This window comes from Canis lupus (assembly GCF_048164855.1).
Source record: "Canis lupus baileyi chromosome 5 unlocalized genomic scaffold, mCanLup2.hap1 SUPER_5_unloc_7, whole genome shotgun sequence".
NCBI lineage: Eukaryota > Metazoa > Chordata > Mammalia > Carnivora > Canidae > Canis > Canis lupus.
Window position 1 is genome coordinate 444,352 of NW_027326414.1, and position 15,815 is coordinate 460,166.

At 36.2% G+C, this 15,815-nt stretch overlaps 1 protein-coding gene across 17 annotated transcripts in view; it reads left to right on the forward strand.

Moving 5' to 3' along the window:
• Nucleotides 1-15,815, forward strand: part of LOC140629455 (homeobox protein Mohawk-like) — a 129,573-nt gene that overhangs the window by 15,715 nt on the left and 98,043 nt on the right. The window contains exon 6 of one of the 17 annotated variants that reach the window (XM_072818966.1): nt 1,915-2,445. The exons of 15 other annotated variants lie outside the window; for them this stretch is intronic. In XM_072818966.1, the coding sequence (XP_072675067.1) occupies nt 1,915-1,925 (11 nt within the window). In that variant the 3' untranslated portion in view covers nt 1,926-2,445. Of the gene's footprint in view, nt 1-1,914; nt 3,335-15,815 lie in introns of those variants that run through there. One more of the 17 variants, XM_072818967.1, reaches the window with a different exon arrangement.

A 15,815-nucleotide genomic window follows, 5' to 3' on the forward strand; every position in this document is an offset into this window, starting at 1 on the left:
CTATTTTTTAGTTATGCAAACAATGAGAAAGCAACCTAGACATGTAAACTTCTGGTTTTGCATGCATGAGTATGAACTTTAAAAAGAACGAAATAAATTTTTTGGTTTTGTGGATAGAGAGTTGAGAAAGATTGGTGGTCTAAGACTCGTCTGCTAAATCTCAGCCTGAAATAATAAATGGCTGTCTTCTGGGGGAACTGAGCGACAACGTTGCTGCAGTTGTAGCTGGGTTACCACTCAAGCATAAATAGTAGAACAGGGGATTTCAATAAATACTTTCTGAGCAACTGCTATGGTTTTCTCTGGCATACAGGCTTATTCTGAATTCCTTCAATTCCTTCTGGTTATATCTTTCTTTCTTTGCCTAAAAAGAAATCCTCTCAATCTGCTATTAAATACCACTCCCCTCCTCCACCCCAGTTTTATAGTAGTGCAAAGATTTTGTCCTTTTTTTAAAGATTTTTTAAAAAATTTATTCATGAGACACACACACACAGAGGCAGAGACATAGGCAGAGGGAGAAGCAGACTCCCTGTGGGGAGCATGATACAGGACTCGATCCCAGGACCCCGGGATCACACCCTGAGCCAGAGACAGACACTCAATCACTGAGCCACCCAGGTGTCCCTAGTGCAAAGATTTCATCTTTTAAATTCTTTTTCAAGACTAGATCACCTTTAAACATAGTGTATTAATTTATCTATGCTAAAAAAGAATTGTATCCATTTCCCCACCCATTTTTAGTATCTTATGATTCATTCCATTAATGATAATTGAATAAAAAAAAGCCAAATGAAAGAGTTGGTGTGTGGAAAGATAATGTATCACTGAGTTTCATTTCACCTGTTCTTGTAAATTCTAGGAGGGTGAAGCCTGCTAGATTATAAAGTAGTAATCATAATTAACACATATAGGTGGATAGAAGTCTTTTCTATGTCAGTGTGTATTAATCAGATTAGCTTCCTCTCCACTTGACTGACAACATCAAAGTAGATGCAAACATGTTTTTGTTGATTTTATGTAGACATTAAACATTTTTTTGTAATCTACAGTCTCCCCATCATGCAAGGGATAAAAAAGATTTTTCCCCCAGGGGACAAAATAGGCTTTCAATAAGTATTGGCTAAAATATTTCTTTCTAACAGCAGAAATTATAACATTAGAATTGATTAGGGGCCCCTGGGTGGCTCAGTCGTTGAGCATCTGCCTTTGGCTCAGGTCGTGATCCTGGGGTCCTGGGATACAGTCCTACATCAGGCTCCCTTTGGGGAGCCTGCTTCTCCCTCTGCCTATGTCTCTGCCTCTTTCTGTGTGTCTTTCATGAATAAATAAATAAAATCTTTAAACAAGAATTGACTAGAATTATTAAGGTTATTGCTTCTAAATACAGCTAAATAATACTTGAGAAAACTTAGTCACTCAGTGTTGTCTATGTCTAAATTAAAATTACAATACTGTTCATCTTACTGTTCATCATGTTAGGTTAATGGATGACAATTTTCAGGTATGTGATGGAGTGAATCCCCATGACAAACTGACCTCGAGCCCTCTAGTCCCTCAGTGAGTCTGCTCTCTGAGGTATCAGGATGAAGACTAGCTTTAATATCCACCTCCATTTCTATTGAATCAGTACTGATATTCTCCAGATGGGACCATCCATGAAGGAGCTATGTGCCATCTGTGCCACCTTACAGTGAGTCCTCACTGGAGCCTTTCCTAACTTGCATTGCAGTTTGATTTATCCTCAAAAACCTAACAAATTTCCTTCTTTACTGAAGGAGAAAGGAGAGGTTTCTAAGAAGTCTATTGACAAGGGGAAAAATCAGGCAAGTCTTGAAGTAAAACGGGTAGACTTCTTCCCCTTCTTTTGCTTGGCTTGAGAACAAATCCCTGTTATGTTCTTTCTTTTTGCAGCTCACAAATGATCAACTTATAAATGGCTAGTACATTTGAATGCTTATTCTCTGAGCCCCACTGCTCTGCTAGTATATAATTCATAAATTTAACCAGCTCCCACAGGCTGAATGTTTAAACTTCATCGTGTTAAACTGTCTAAAATCCCTCTTAAAATTAAGGAGTCAATCCCATTTACAATTGCACCCAAAAGCATAAGATACCTAGGAATAAACCTCACCAAAGATGTAAAGGATCTATACCCTCAAAACTATAGAACACTTCTGAAAGAAATTGAGGAAGACACAAAGAGATGGAAAAATATTCCATGCTCATGGATTGGCAGAATTAATATTGTGAAAATGTTAATGTTACCCAGGGCAATTTACACGTTTAATGCAATCCCTATCAAAATACCATGGACTTTCTTCAGAGAGTTAGAACAAATTATTTTAAGATTTGTGTGGAATCAGAAAAGACCCCGAATAGCCAGGGGAATTTTAAAAAAGAAAACCATATCTGGGGGCATCACAATGCCAGATTTCAGGTTGTACTACAAAGCTGTGGTCATCAAGACAGTGTGGTACTGGCACAAAAACAGACACATAGATCAGTGGAACAGAATAGAGAATCCAGAAGTGGACCCTGAACTTTATGGGCAACTAATATTCGATAAAGGAGGAAAGACTATCCATTGGAAGAAAGACGGTCTCTTCAATAAATGGTGCTGGGAAAATTGGACATCCACATGCAGAAGAATGAAACTAGACCACTCTCTTTCACCATACACAAAGATAAACTCAAAATGGATGAAAGATCTAAATGTGAGACAAGATTCCATCAAAATCCTAGAGAAGAACACAGGCAACACCCTTTTTGAACTCGGCCATAGTAACTTCTTGCAAGATACATCCACGAAGGCAAAAGAAACAAAAGCAAAAATGAACTATTGGGACTTCATCAAGATAAGAAGCTTTTGCACAGCAAAGGATACAGTCAACAAAACTCAAAGACAACCTACAGAATGGGAGAAGATATTTGCAAATGACATATCAGATAAAGGGCTAGTTTCCAAGATCTATAAAGAACTTATTAAACTCAACACCAAAGAAACAAACAATCCAATCATGAAATGGGCAAAAGACATGAACAGAAATCTCACAGAGGAAGACATAGACATGGCCAACATGCATATGAGAAAATGCTCTGCATCACTTGCCATCAGGGAAATACAAATCAAAACTACAATGAGATACCACCTCACACCAGTGAGAATGGGGAAAATTAACAAGGCAGGAAACAACAAATGTTGGAGAGGATGCGGAGAAAAGGGAACCCTCTTACACTGTTGGTGGGAATGTGAACTGGTGCAGCCACTCTGGAAAACTGTGTGGAGGTTCCTCAAACAGTTAAAAATATACCTGCCCTATGACCCAGCAATTGCACTGTTGGGGATTTATCCCAAAGATACAAATGCAATGAAACGCCGGGACACCTGCACCCCGATGTTTCTAGCAGCAATGGCCATGATAGCCAAACTGTGGAAGGAGCCTCGGTGTCCAACGAAAGATGAATGGATAAAGAAGATGTGGTTTATGTATACAATGGAATATTACTCAGCTATTAGAAATGACAAATACCCACCATTTGCTTCAACGTGGATGGAACTGGAGGGTATTATGCTGAGTGAAGTAAGCCAGTCGGAGAAGGACAAACATTATATGTTCTCATTCATTTGGGGAATATAAATAATAGTGAAAGGGAAAATAAGGGAAGGGAGAAGAAATGTGTGGGAAATATCAGAAAGGGAGACAGAACGTAAAGACTGCTAACTCTGGGAAACGAACTAGGGGTGGTAGAAGGGGAGGAGGGCGGGGGGTGGGAGTGAATGGGTGACGGGCACTGGGTGTTATTCTGTATGTTAGTAAATTGAACACCAATAAAAAAAAATAAAATAAAATAAAATCCCTCTTAATTAGACACATGTGGTGTGGCAAAAACATAGAGGCCGATAGAACTCTTTTCCTATGGTAGTGTGAATTAATTAGATTAGCTTCCCCTCCACTTGACTGAGGTGAATATCCCTGAAGAAATGGAGATTTTGATTGAGAGAAAAAAAAGAAGTCATTTATTTGCTACATGGAATTTTTTGGAAGGTAGAGGCCATTTGGATGGCCTGCCACAGTTGGAGCAAAATGACAGAACTAAGGATTTTGGTTATTAGGGAAAGAGGAAATAGGAAGTAGAAAATAAGTTTGGGAGGATGCCAGAGGTAAATGCCATTTTCAAACATTTCCTCTCAGCTAATGATGTTCTTTTTTCTCTCTTCCTACATACACAAGTACTTTAGAATGTAAAGGGCATTATCAGTGGTAAAAACCCAGGTATGCTCAGGAGTTCAGTAAAACCACTGGGTTAGGGATGCCTGGGTGGCTCAGCAGTTGAGCATCTGCCTTTGGCTCAAAACCTGATCCCGGAGTCCAGGGGCAGTCTCACATCAGGCTCCCTGTGGGGAACCTACTTCTTCTGTCTCTGCCTCTCTCTGTGTGTCTCATGAATAAATAAATAAAATCTTAAAAAAAAAAAAAAGCATTGAATTAGCCTGGGATTTAACCTTAACTTTATACAGAATGGCTTCTTTGAAGAAGTGCACTCCCAGTTCGGAAAGCTGACTTTCACAGGTACGTTTCTGAGATACAGTTCTCTCATGTATGAGGTGCTCTTTCATGCATTCATTCCATGTACAAAAATATTAAGAGCCACTCTACACAGGCCCTATCCTAGGCTCACTGGAGCCCTGTGCTTTGTGCTAGGCTGCTCAACAAAGAAACCATAGTTACATGAAGCAGAAGAAAGATTTAAAGGGCTGTCTTGGCAGATCTTTTTCAACAGTGAATAATCACTACTAATTTATATGTTTCATCAATTTTAGGTTTTGTATTTGTGAGTAGCTTAAAGAAAGCTTCATGGTAGTCAAGAGAAGGCTTTGTCAAGAGCCAGCTGTTAAAATAGTATGTTTCTGTGTACATAGTAGTTTCTCTATGGGATTTGTTGACTAGTAAGTCTGCTTTGGATACTTTTATCTTCTTTTATTTCCCTTTTTGTGCCTGTCACTTCCTTATTTTTAGTGAAAGAGCTAAGCTTTGCCCTTTTGGATTATTCCAGACATTCTTTTCCTGGCATGCAAATGACTGCTCATGTACTTCAGCGGAGAATAATAAAACCCTCTATCACGAGCCCAGTTAGTGACATTTAAAGGATACTTGAAAGGTTATCCAATTTCTTGTCTTGTATCCTTACTACAATAATACTTTGCCTATCAAACACCATCTGGGAATGAGGTATTCCATCATAAGTGAAATCTCCAAGTAGAAATTTAAGTACTGATTTTAAAAATATAGAATTGTCTGTTCTCCTAAGATGATAATATTAAACACAGCATGTGGGGTGTGCTTCAATATCCTTTCTTCTCTAAACTACCTCCTCCTATTGCTTTTTATATATTCCACCCTTTCAAATCAGTAGTTTCAGAATTAACCACAATCCTAAACTTGCCCCTAATATCTTTGAATAAAGAATGATGTCTTTCTCATAGCCATTTGAAAAGGGTTCTTTCCTAATTACTTATTCCAAAGCAGTAATCTTATAAATGATATCTACAGAAGTTCTGACTTTCGGGTAGGCGTGAGGTTACTCCAGAATCATTCAAACTTAAGCACGATATTCTAAACACCATAGATTTGTAAATGTTTATCAGTGATGATGAAAGCCAAATACATCATATGGAGTATTTAACAGTAGCTTGCTTTTTAAAATTAAATTTCCTTTATGAATTCACTTGCAAAATTTAAATGAAATTGCAAAAGTGTTCCATCTACTGTTAAAAACTGAGAGAGTAATGGCAAACAAAAATTTAAAAAAAAAGAACAACTATTGGCATGAGCAGTTTTCTGATTTCTTCTGATTTCTTCAGGGGTAACTTTTCCTTCACTTTTCTTTGTTCTTTGGTATTACATGAGAGTCTGAAAAACCGTAAATGTAAATACTGAGACCTAAAGCCCCTATACCATATGGCTTGCAAACAAATCGGAAGTCTATGGCAGTTTGGTTTAGAAAATATACACATTTTTTAGAACTATGTTTAGTCCTAATGTTTTCTGTCCTTTTACATTGTTAAAAATGTACGTTTTGCATTCCTTTTACATTTTACAATGTAACAAACATTACATTTCTTCTATCTGATACCTAAGTATGATAGCAACACTAAATCACATTTGTGGGAACATTTTACATTGTAACAAATATTACATTTCTTCTATCCGATACCTAAGTATGATAGCAACACTAATACACATTTGTGGGAAGGTTAGACACACTGTTTTTCTGAAAGACAGCGGTATTCTGTCTCTCTTTTGTGCTGATACTCACTGCCTTATGTGTTTAAAAGTTCTCTGGGGTCCTGAAGTGGTGTTTTATACATTTTATAGCCCCCTTAGCACTTCATACAGTGTCTTTCCCATATTTGCCCCGTAACTGTTTCTTAAATGAGTTAGTGTTTTAATGATCTGGTCGGTTTGCCTTCCAAACTATAAAGGACATTTTAATGTACACATATACATGTTGATCTGTGTCCCTGAACATGATAAGAGAAAAAAAATGATCTTGAATAAGTTTAAACAGCTTTTTTAAAAAGAGGCAATTGTGAAAAAAGTTAAAGCCAGAGGAAAATGCTAAACAAAATGTAGCTGAAAACTTCGAGAGGTTTAAGAGATTCAACATAGTAATTTAGAAAGTATAAAATGAAACTAACCCAATTTTCAAGTAAATAAGTGACTTTCTGGAAAATATGATGATAAATGGAAAAGACTAGCTAATTTTTAGAAATCCACCAAAGAATGAAAAGTGTAACAGGTAGACAAAAAACAAGTATTTGTTGTGTATCTCTATCTAGTACATAGCCTTGTAAGATCTGAGAAACCAAGATTTAGATCCACTGATTTAAACTCTTTGCTACATCTCTCAGGATTGATATGACAGCTTTGACTTTTTAAGAATGACTACTTTTAATCCGGTAACAATTGAAGAAAATCTATGCAAAAATTTTACATTTTCTTTTTCCTCCATTTACTGGAGTAAAGATCCCATACATTTTACATATTTTCCTATTAAAAACAAGTTTACCAACCGGAAATTTTGATTTTTCTAGCTTGCCATTACTTTCCTAATGTCATTCAGTCAGTTATCATCAATTGTCTGCAACGGTCTTCACTTCAAACTTGCTGGAGTGGTCAGTCTCATCCTGGTGCTGTTTCATAGAAGTGCTTGTTCATGTCACTATATTTAAGACTGTGTCAGTATTTCCATTAAGAAACTTTTTTTTTCATTCCCTAGGGCTTCTAAATAAGTCATAAAAATTCAAGCCCAACTCAAAGCTGGCATAAAAGGGCCTTTTTTTCTTCTCTTATGTATAAGGAACATAAGTGCATAACTCCCACTAATTCTAAATTTGGTTAGGTTTGTAAACTCTACACACTGAAGAAGAGACCAAATAAGATCCATTGACACTTCTCCAGTCTGGGACTAAAAAGGATGTCAAAAAGTTTTTACTGTCTGTGAAAATAACAAGACATTCTATTTAATGAATATGGAAGTGGTTTCTTTTCTTTCTTTCTTTTTTGGTTAACTGCAGTTAGTTTTTCCCTTCTGCCTCCCTACTTTGTTTCTAAAATTAAACAGGTATTTTTCTATGTCAAAATGTGTCTTGTTGATGTAACAGAATTTTTACTCAGAATAAATACGTGTTTTCTTCCAGACCAGAATTTTGGTACTTTTAAATTTTGGAAACTCCTGTTCTTGTTTTCTATTAGAAATTATATCATTTATAGTTGTGAGTTTTGAGGAAGCAACAAAGTAACAATTTTGTTCACTCACAAAAGAAATGGTTCTTTTACAAATTTTGAATTTTTCTCTTAGTTTTCAGTTTAGGTCAAGGAAGGCCGTTTAAAATACAATTGCATAATGCCCCTTTTCTCCTTTTCTTCTTTAACAACTTTGTTACCCAATTTCTCTCATTTTCACTGTACTAAAGAAGGAAATAGTCAAGGATATTTTTATAAATCCAAGAGTGAACTTTAATGGCTCCTCTAGTTCAATTCTTGAATTTGCAGGTTAGAAAATTGTTTTAGGCTCTATTCTAGGCATTGAAATTGTTAGTGTTTTTGGATGAGTTGCTTAGTTGTTTGGAGATATGATCCAGATCCTTGGTACAATAAGTCTGATTGCTTTGGGCAATTTCAGGTACTTAATTGACTTTTACTTTTAAATAAAAGTAAATACTTAAGTCATTTTTTGTTGAACTTTTGAGAACTTAGGCAGGGTATATGTTCATTTAAAAAACGTTCTCTATTTTAATGGCTGCAGTGGAAAGATCTTTACATATGTTTATGGACTGCAGGCTGTAATAGGCATCGTTACCTAGGGGTCATCCTTTGGTTACTAAGGGAAATATGAATAGTTTGCAGAAAACGCCTGAAACTTAATACTGCTGGTTTGTGTGTGTGTGTCTGCATGTGTGTGTAGTCATAGTGGTGAAAGAAATTGGATGTAGTTAGGAAAACAAAGTGGCTTTTCAAAATGACCAGTGGTATCTTCCTTCTGCCTTGTGTGGACACTGGAGACCTTGAATCCTTACCTGATAGTGGCCAGAAAAAAACTTGAGTGATAATAACAACCCAAATTGAAAATGGTTTGGGGAAGATAGACTAGTCTCAGGTTTAAGCACAACATTGCTCATCTATTTCCAACAATTTTAGATCTTTCCAGTCTGAAAAGCAAGCTATGAAAATACTCACAGATTTGGGCAACCCTGAAGTGATGGCACTGTGGCCAGGATGCTCTCAAGTGCATGTTGTGTCTCTCTTGCCATCCTGCACTTCAGAGAGGATTAAAAACAGTTTCTTGCCTACCGGCTTCAGTGCGTTAGAGCATCTTTGATACAGTGACCAAGATGAACATCTTTGACAGAAAGAATGTATTCCCTTTTTGGTGCCATTATACGCTACACTACACACACACACACACACACACACACAGAGTACACAAAAGCAATTTTGCCTTTGATCAAGTGTCATTAAATAAAAAGAACAAAAAAAAAGTTTTCAGTGGTGATTTTGAGAGAAATATTTTGGTGATATAAAAACAGAAAACAACACAAATGAAAATGAAACCTTTTCAAGTGCTAAAAAGTAGTCAGAGACAATCATTCATGAAGTGAGATTTCCAAGAAACAGTTTGCTTCTTTTAAATTTTCACATAGTTGATTGTGTATTTAAAATTTAGAACTGATAGTCCCTTCGATCAAGCCAGGTTCAGGTTATGGTGGACAAAGCTCTTAGTATGGCAGAGACATTTCAAGTAAGAATGCCCTGTTCTGCCAAGACTGTCATTATGACACTAAAATGTAGCCTTTTGCTAAGGGCCAGAATTCAGTCTCTCCTTCCAGTTTCTACACTGATTTAGACAACAGATGCATAAAAGGCAACGTGGTATTCAGGATCATTTGTCACATGGCTTCAGGGCAAGAGGATGGCTATCTGGCAAGAGGGGGAATTCCTTAAATGTTACTGGGTCTTACATTTCTAAATGTAAAATCCCTGGCCAGAAGTTATTTGGTGCCAAGTGCCTTTGGTGTGATGTCTTCGCCTGAGCACAAAACTAGATGGTTATAATATTGTGGCTGCTTGAGAACCCACATAGCTTTTGCTAGTTTGCAACTGAGGTTGACTGCCATTGTTTTGCATTTTCTTTTATCATTGTCTTGACTTCATTTTATCTCTCTTGGTGTTCCCCCCCACTCCTCAATTCTTTCTGAGCTGCTAAATCTATCCAGTTGGATCAAGGAATTTTTTCACAACCTTGTCAGTAGTGCAGTTGGTCTTGTCTTAGTTTTTATTGTGTCTCCTGGGTTCCTTTACTTTAGACCTTTCCAGAAAAATGGCACCAGTTCAGATTTACTCATAACCCATGGGGCCTCTGGTTTATCTAACCTGTGTTCTTTTTTCCTTCAGGAGGTTTTTTATTTATATTTTTTCTTAAAATGTGCTTTAAAAAGTACAAACATAAATCATCTGGAATAGTAATTTTCAACTATCTTGAAAGGTGTTTGAGGACTATTTCATGGTTACTATGATTGAAGCAGTAAAATTTAGTTTATAGTTACAATAACTTTCCTCTCATTAGGAAAATATAAAAAATCTCAACGTTATGATTTCATGACATATTACCAACCCCTAAATACCATTCCTAATTCCCACCCTCTGACATACACACTCAGTGAAATGCTAATAGGAAGCTCAGAACAAAAAGACAAAGGCAAATGATCTATGTTCTATTTGATCTCATCCTGTCTCTCAGGTACTTTAACTAAAATTATAGTATAAATGAGTAGGGACTCTGGAAACAATACAAGTTTAATCTGTATTTTGACTATAGTTAAATTCCTACTGTTTCATATGTGGTTTGAAAAATGACTTTATTGGGTTCAAATTTTCTCTGTAGTAAGCCTCCATACCTGACCTGAAAATTAGCCACTTGTAGATTAGGCCACAGGAAGTTATAATGTGGAAAGAGCAGAAACCAATTGCCTTTGAAACCAGGAGCTCCATATTCAGCTGAACTGCTAGCAGCTAGGTATGTGTTCCAAGGCAAGTTCTTTTATTAACCAGGGCCTTGGTTTTCCTTCACTTGTAAAATGGGGATGCATAAGTATTTTATACCTTTGAAAATCTGAGATTCTGCGAAAAAGTAGAGGGAGAAAAAGAAGGCTACAGTTGACAAAGTCATAGTTAAGTGCATACCATTTTATCACTACAAATTTGGACTCCGAGCTCAGGAACATTTCAAAGGAGCTTCAGGGAGCTTGGCCACAGGAGCCCCCATGGTAGTAGGAAAGGACCTTGCCCAGGGAGGGTTTTGTACCTTAAGGGTAGGTTAGGATGCCAAGAGTGGAGAGGGCTTATGATTAAATATGTCAGTGTGTTCTTTATGTCTTGTGTCATTTTTAGGTAGACCTATCCCAAAAAAACATAAAAACAAACTTTTATTATTTTAATTGTACATTTATATACTTGTACATTGTACAAGTATATAAAAAGATAAAGATAAATTGTACATTTATCTACCTAAACTTTTTTGTAAATTATATGAAGTAGTGATCTGATTTCTGTTTTTTCCTCAACACCATTTGTCCCAACACAACTTACTGAGTACTTCCACATTTCCTTACATATTTGAAATGCTACCTTTATTATACCTTACCTTCCTTTTAATGTGTCTATTTCTAGACTCTAATGTATTCCACCAAACTTTTAAAATACTTCTACATCAGTAGCACACTGTTTTTGTGACTGGAGCCTTATTGTGCATTTTGACATATGGCAGGGAATGTCTGCTGTCCGTGTTTTCAAAATACTCTCATCAAGGCACTTAAGATTTTCTTTTCCAGTTGAACTTTGGATAAGATTGACAAGTTTCATTTAAAAAATTTCATTGGAAATTCATCTGGGATTGCATTGAATTTATATAGTAATTTGGGGAATATCTCTATCCTTATTATATCATCTTTCCACTCAGTCTTTCCATTTATGCTGATTATTTTTCAGGATATTCAATAAATTTTTATAGTTTTCTTTACATAAGGTTTACATACTTCTCATTAAATTATTAGATGTTTTATTTTTTCATTTTTATTGTTTCCATTGTGGATGAATTCCAATCTATTACATATTATCATATTTATCACTGATATATAATAGGAAATCTGTTGAGGTTTGTGTATTTTTCTTATACCATCTTATATTTTCTTTTACCTGATTGTCAGAGGATGAATAAACATCCAACTTTCAAATAGTAACAGCTTTATGTACTTATTCTGCTCTTTTCTCTCTTGCCCTTATTCCCTCCCTCCAGTTATTACATTCCATTGACCAAATTTTCCAAAACAATGTTGGATAATAGTAGTGATGGCAGGCATCAAAGGGAATTTTTCTTATATTTTACTGTTAAGTATAACGTTTGCAGAAAATTTCTGATGTCATCACTTTGTCAAGGTAAGGGATTCTCTTTCCATTCCTAGATTATTTAATAAGAGATTCTCCCCACTCCCAAAATGTACACATAACTAAATAGGTTATTATAATGATCAGATGCTAATTCCACAATTTTTAATACCATTTGACTGTCCTCTTTTAATCTGTTTGTGTAGAGTAAGTTTCTTAGGGTTTAACCTCCTTGAATTCTTTTTCTTTTTTTTTTTAGATTTTATTTATTTATTCCTGAGAGACAGAGAGAGGCAGAGACACAGGCAGAGGGAGAAGCAGGCTCCATGCAGGGAGCCCGATGTGGGACTTGAAACTGGGACTCCAGAATCACACCCTAGGCCGATGGCAGCGCTAAACCGCTGAGCCACCAGGGCTGCCCTTATTTAATCATTTTATATCAAAATTCTCAAGTGAGCTTTATCTATAATTTTCTTTTGTTCTAACACTCTCCTTGCACAATTTTGATATTAGAGGTATACCAGGCTTGTGGAATGAGCTAGAAAATACTTCATCTTTTCCTACTCTGGAAAAGTTTAAACAACGTAAGGATTAGTTTTTCTGTATATCTTGAGGATTGGAAAGAGTTCATCTATGAAATCATCTTGGCCTGGGATCCCTTGGTTCTCTACTTTCTCTCACATGCTCTTCATCTTTCCCTCCATATCATGAACAATTATCTCTGCTTTATCTTCCAGATCACTCATTTGGTCATCAGCTTTGCCCCATCCATTCTATTGGTCAGCCTTTCTACTTCTTTTAATTGTGGTGTCTTGTTTTTTATTTTCTAAGAACATCATTTTTTTTCTTATCACTCCTTTTTCATAGCAGTCATAACCCCTGTAGAGATCAGAAGTTATCTGAATCTCTACTCTGCATCTCTTAATGGCCTTTATGCCTTTGCTAGGAGTCATCTTTGCTAGGTCCCCTAACTTGTTTAAAGAACATTTGTAGAAACTGTGTCCTGGATTCAGGTAATCTAGAGGTGCTCTACAGACTCAGCAAGGAAAAGCATGGGCTAGCTCTTCTGATGTCTGTTCTATAACTGGTAACCTTCATGATTCTTCCCATGGCCCACTTTGTTCTCTATAAATTCCTGGCTTGTAGTGTCTTCTGTGCCCTGTTGGGAAAAGCAGCTCACACTCTACCACACTCTGCCACTTGTTTTGAGTTGTAGTTCTCTGTGTAGATTTCCTCATCAATTTAGTCTGCATTTCATCTTTTGTGAATTTCTCAATTTTTCTGATTTGATGGTGGTGCCATTTATTGTTTTCAAGCATTGCTAGGCACTTGTTTTTAAATTTACATCCCATAATTTTAATGGGATTTTGAGAGACATAAGTAAAGCTTCTTCAGTGCACCATCTTAAAGGGAACTCTGTAATATAGACTGTTGTCAGTAAATGTTTTTCTCAAAGATGTTTGTTGCTGATAGTTTTTAGTGGGAATTTACACACATTCAGAATTATGTATAGATTTTGAATATCAAAGGAATAATAAATAAAGAGTAATTTCATACAGAATGGAACATGGGAACTCCTGGAAAAATCTTGCTGGGTTTCATGTACATAAACATGACACATTATGATGATAAGACTTTCCAAACTTCAGTGCTTGAAATAAAAAGGTAAATATAATTTAAATAAAAAATACTTGTAATTATGACATGATATTGTAGTAGTTGGTAGTCATAGACCTAATAAATGCTACACTTTTGAAATGTGATTTTTTTTGAAATGTGATAGTATCCATTTCAAATCTGAATGGATACTATTTTACCCTCTAGTTGAGCATGTGGCAGGACTTGCTAGAACTAACTTTTCTTTTCACCCTTCCAGTGGAAAACCTAAGTTCTTTGTGAGTGAGTACTGTTGGGAATTTTTAAGTAAAAAAAAGTGGCTAAGAATTCCATTCCTTTTCCCCAATCATTCCGTCAAGCAAATCGATTAATGGAGCATTGAATAATCATATACTTCAGATTGTTAGGTTTTTTTTTTTTTACTCTTTTGTACTTGGATTACTTAATAATTTTTAGCTATTGCTATAAATATAGCTGATTAAAGTTATATATCAAAGTAAAGAGATGCCATGGGAGAGAAACTGTTATCATATTTCAAAAATATCATATTAAAGAGCTGCATATTAAAATTTACATATTTGATTTATTTTGAAAATGTCAGAATATCTTGACTTTCTCTAATTTCTTTCTTTTCCTTTCTTCCTTCCTTCCCTACCTTCCCCTCCTCCTTCAATCCCCTTCTCCAGTCTCTCTCTCTCTCTCTTTTTATTAAAGAGTAAAATGCATGATCTTTATTTAGGGCTCTGCTATCCAGATTCTTCCTCAGTTTGTTCGACTGTGGCTAAGCTGACTGAATATTTCACCACATTCTCATGTCTCTGGGCAGTGGTAGACTGACCACAGAATACTTTTCTATGAGTTTTCTTTCTTCCCTCAGGGATATTCTTGATTGTCCAGCTGTCAACATGTGGAGACTGTGCTATTTATACAGTAATTAATTTAAAATAGGCCACTGTTCCTAATGTCTTTCCTAGAGTAGCACCCTCTTTTATTTGGACCTAACATTTCCAGAGTCTTTTGCTTGTGATGACTTTATTGTCATGATGTTAGGCAATATCTGCTCTATGGGGTGGGTCTTTCTCTGGATTATATAGCAAATGCTTTGGTATATCCTTTGAAGCACTAGAATCATTTCGATGAGGTCAAGGGCTTTACATATTATCACTGGTTGATATGCTGTTGGGCAAAAAGAATAAACAGTAAATATCAGAGCTAATTTTTAGCCGGACATTGCAGCAAATCCCTTCACAAGGGTTTTTTTTTTTTTCCTGGAATATAGGGATTTGAAGGGCTTTCTTTTCCAACAAACCTGCATACCCTCTGTGGGAGATGCTAATGGGCAGCAATATATCCAAGCACTTATTCTAAGAAAATATTAAATGAAGGCTTTGAAATGAAGAAGAAGAAAGAAATGCTGGAAAGCCAGCTTGAGATCATGGAACATACATTGCTAGGAACAGACAGCTCATATGCCACAGACAGAAAAGGAGTATTTTTTAATACTTAACCATGATGGATTTGAAAGGGACAACTCTGGTTATAAAGTGCAGAATAGTTGTTACTCCTATGTATTGGCTTTATATCGGTACATAACAAATTACCACCAACAGCAACTTAATACCATTTATTACCTCTGAGTTTTATAAGCCAGAAGTCTGGCATTCATGACTGGATTCTCTACTCATAGTCTCACTACGTTGACATCAAGGTGTCAGTCACACTGGGCTCTTATCTGGGGGCGCTGGGAAAGATCACACTCATAAGTTTGTCTAAACTATTGGCATAAATAATTTCCTTGTGATTGTAAGACTGAGGACCCCACTTCTTTGCCTCTCAGCTTACCAAAGTTGCCTGATCCCCTCACTGGTTCTCCGCATTTTCAAACCAGCAACAGCACATTGCTCCCCTCTGACACTTAATCTTTCTGTCCTGTATCCCCACAGAATAAAGCTCTGAGTATAAGGGCATGTGTGATTAAATTGCACCCACTCAGATAATCCAGAATAATCTCCACAGTTTAGGGTCAGCTAATTGGTAATCTTAATTACCTCTGCAGTGCCACTTTTAATATGGAACATAACAGATTCACAGATGTGACACTGGGGAAAAAGTCACAGGGGCAAAATATTGCCTATCCCAGAAGAGATCACTTAGAGGGATTTAAGTAAGGTTTTGCCCATTCGATCTCAAAAGTTTAGACAATAAGCATTATAATTAGTGTGATCTTTTAATTATAAAGTATGAAAAGTA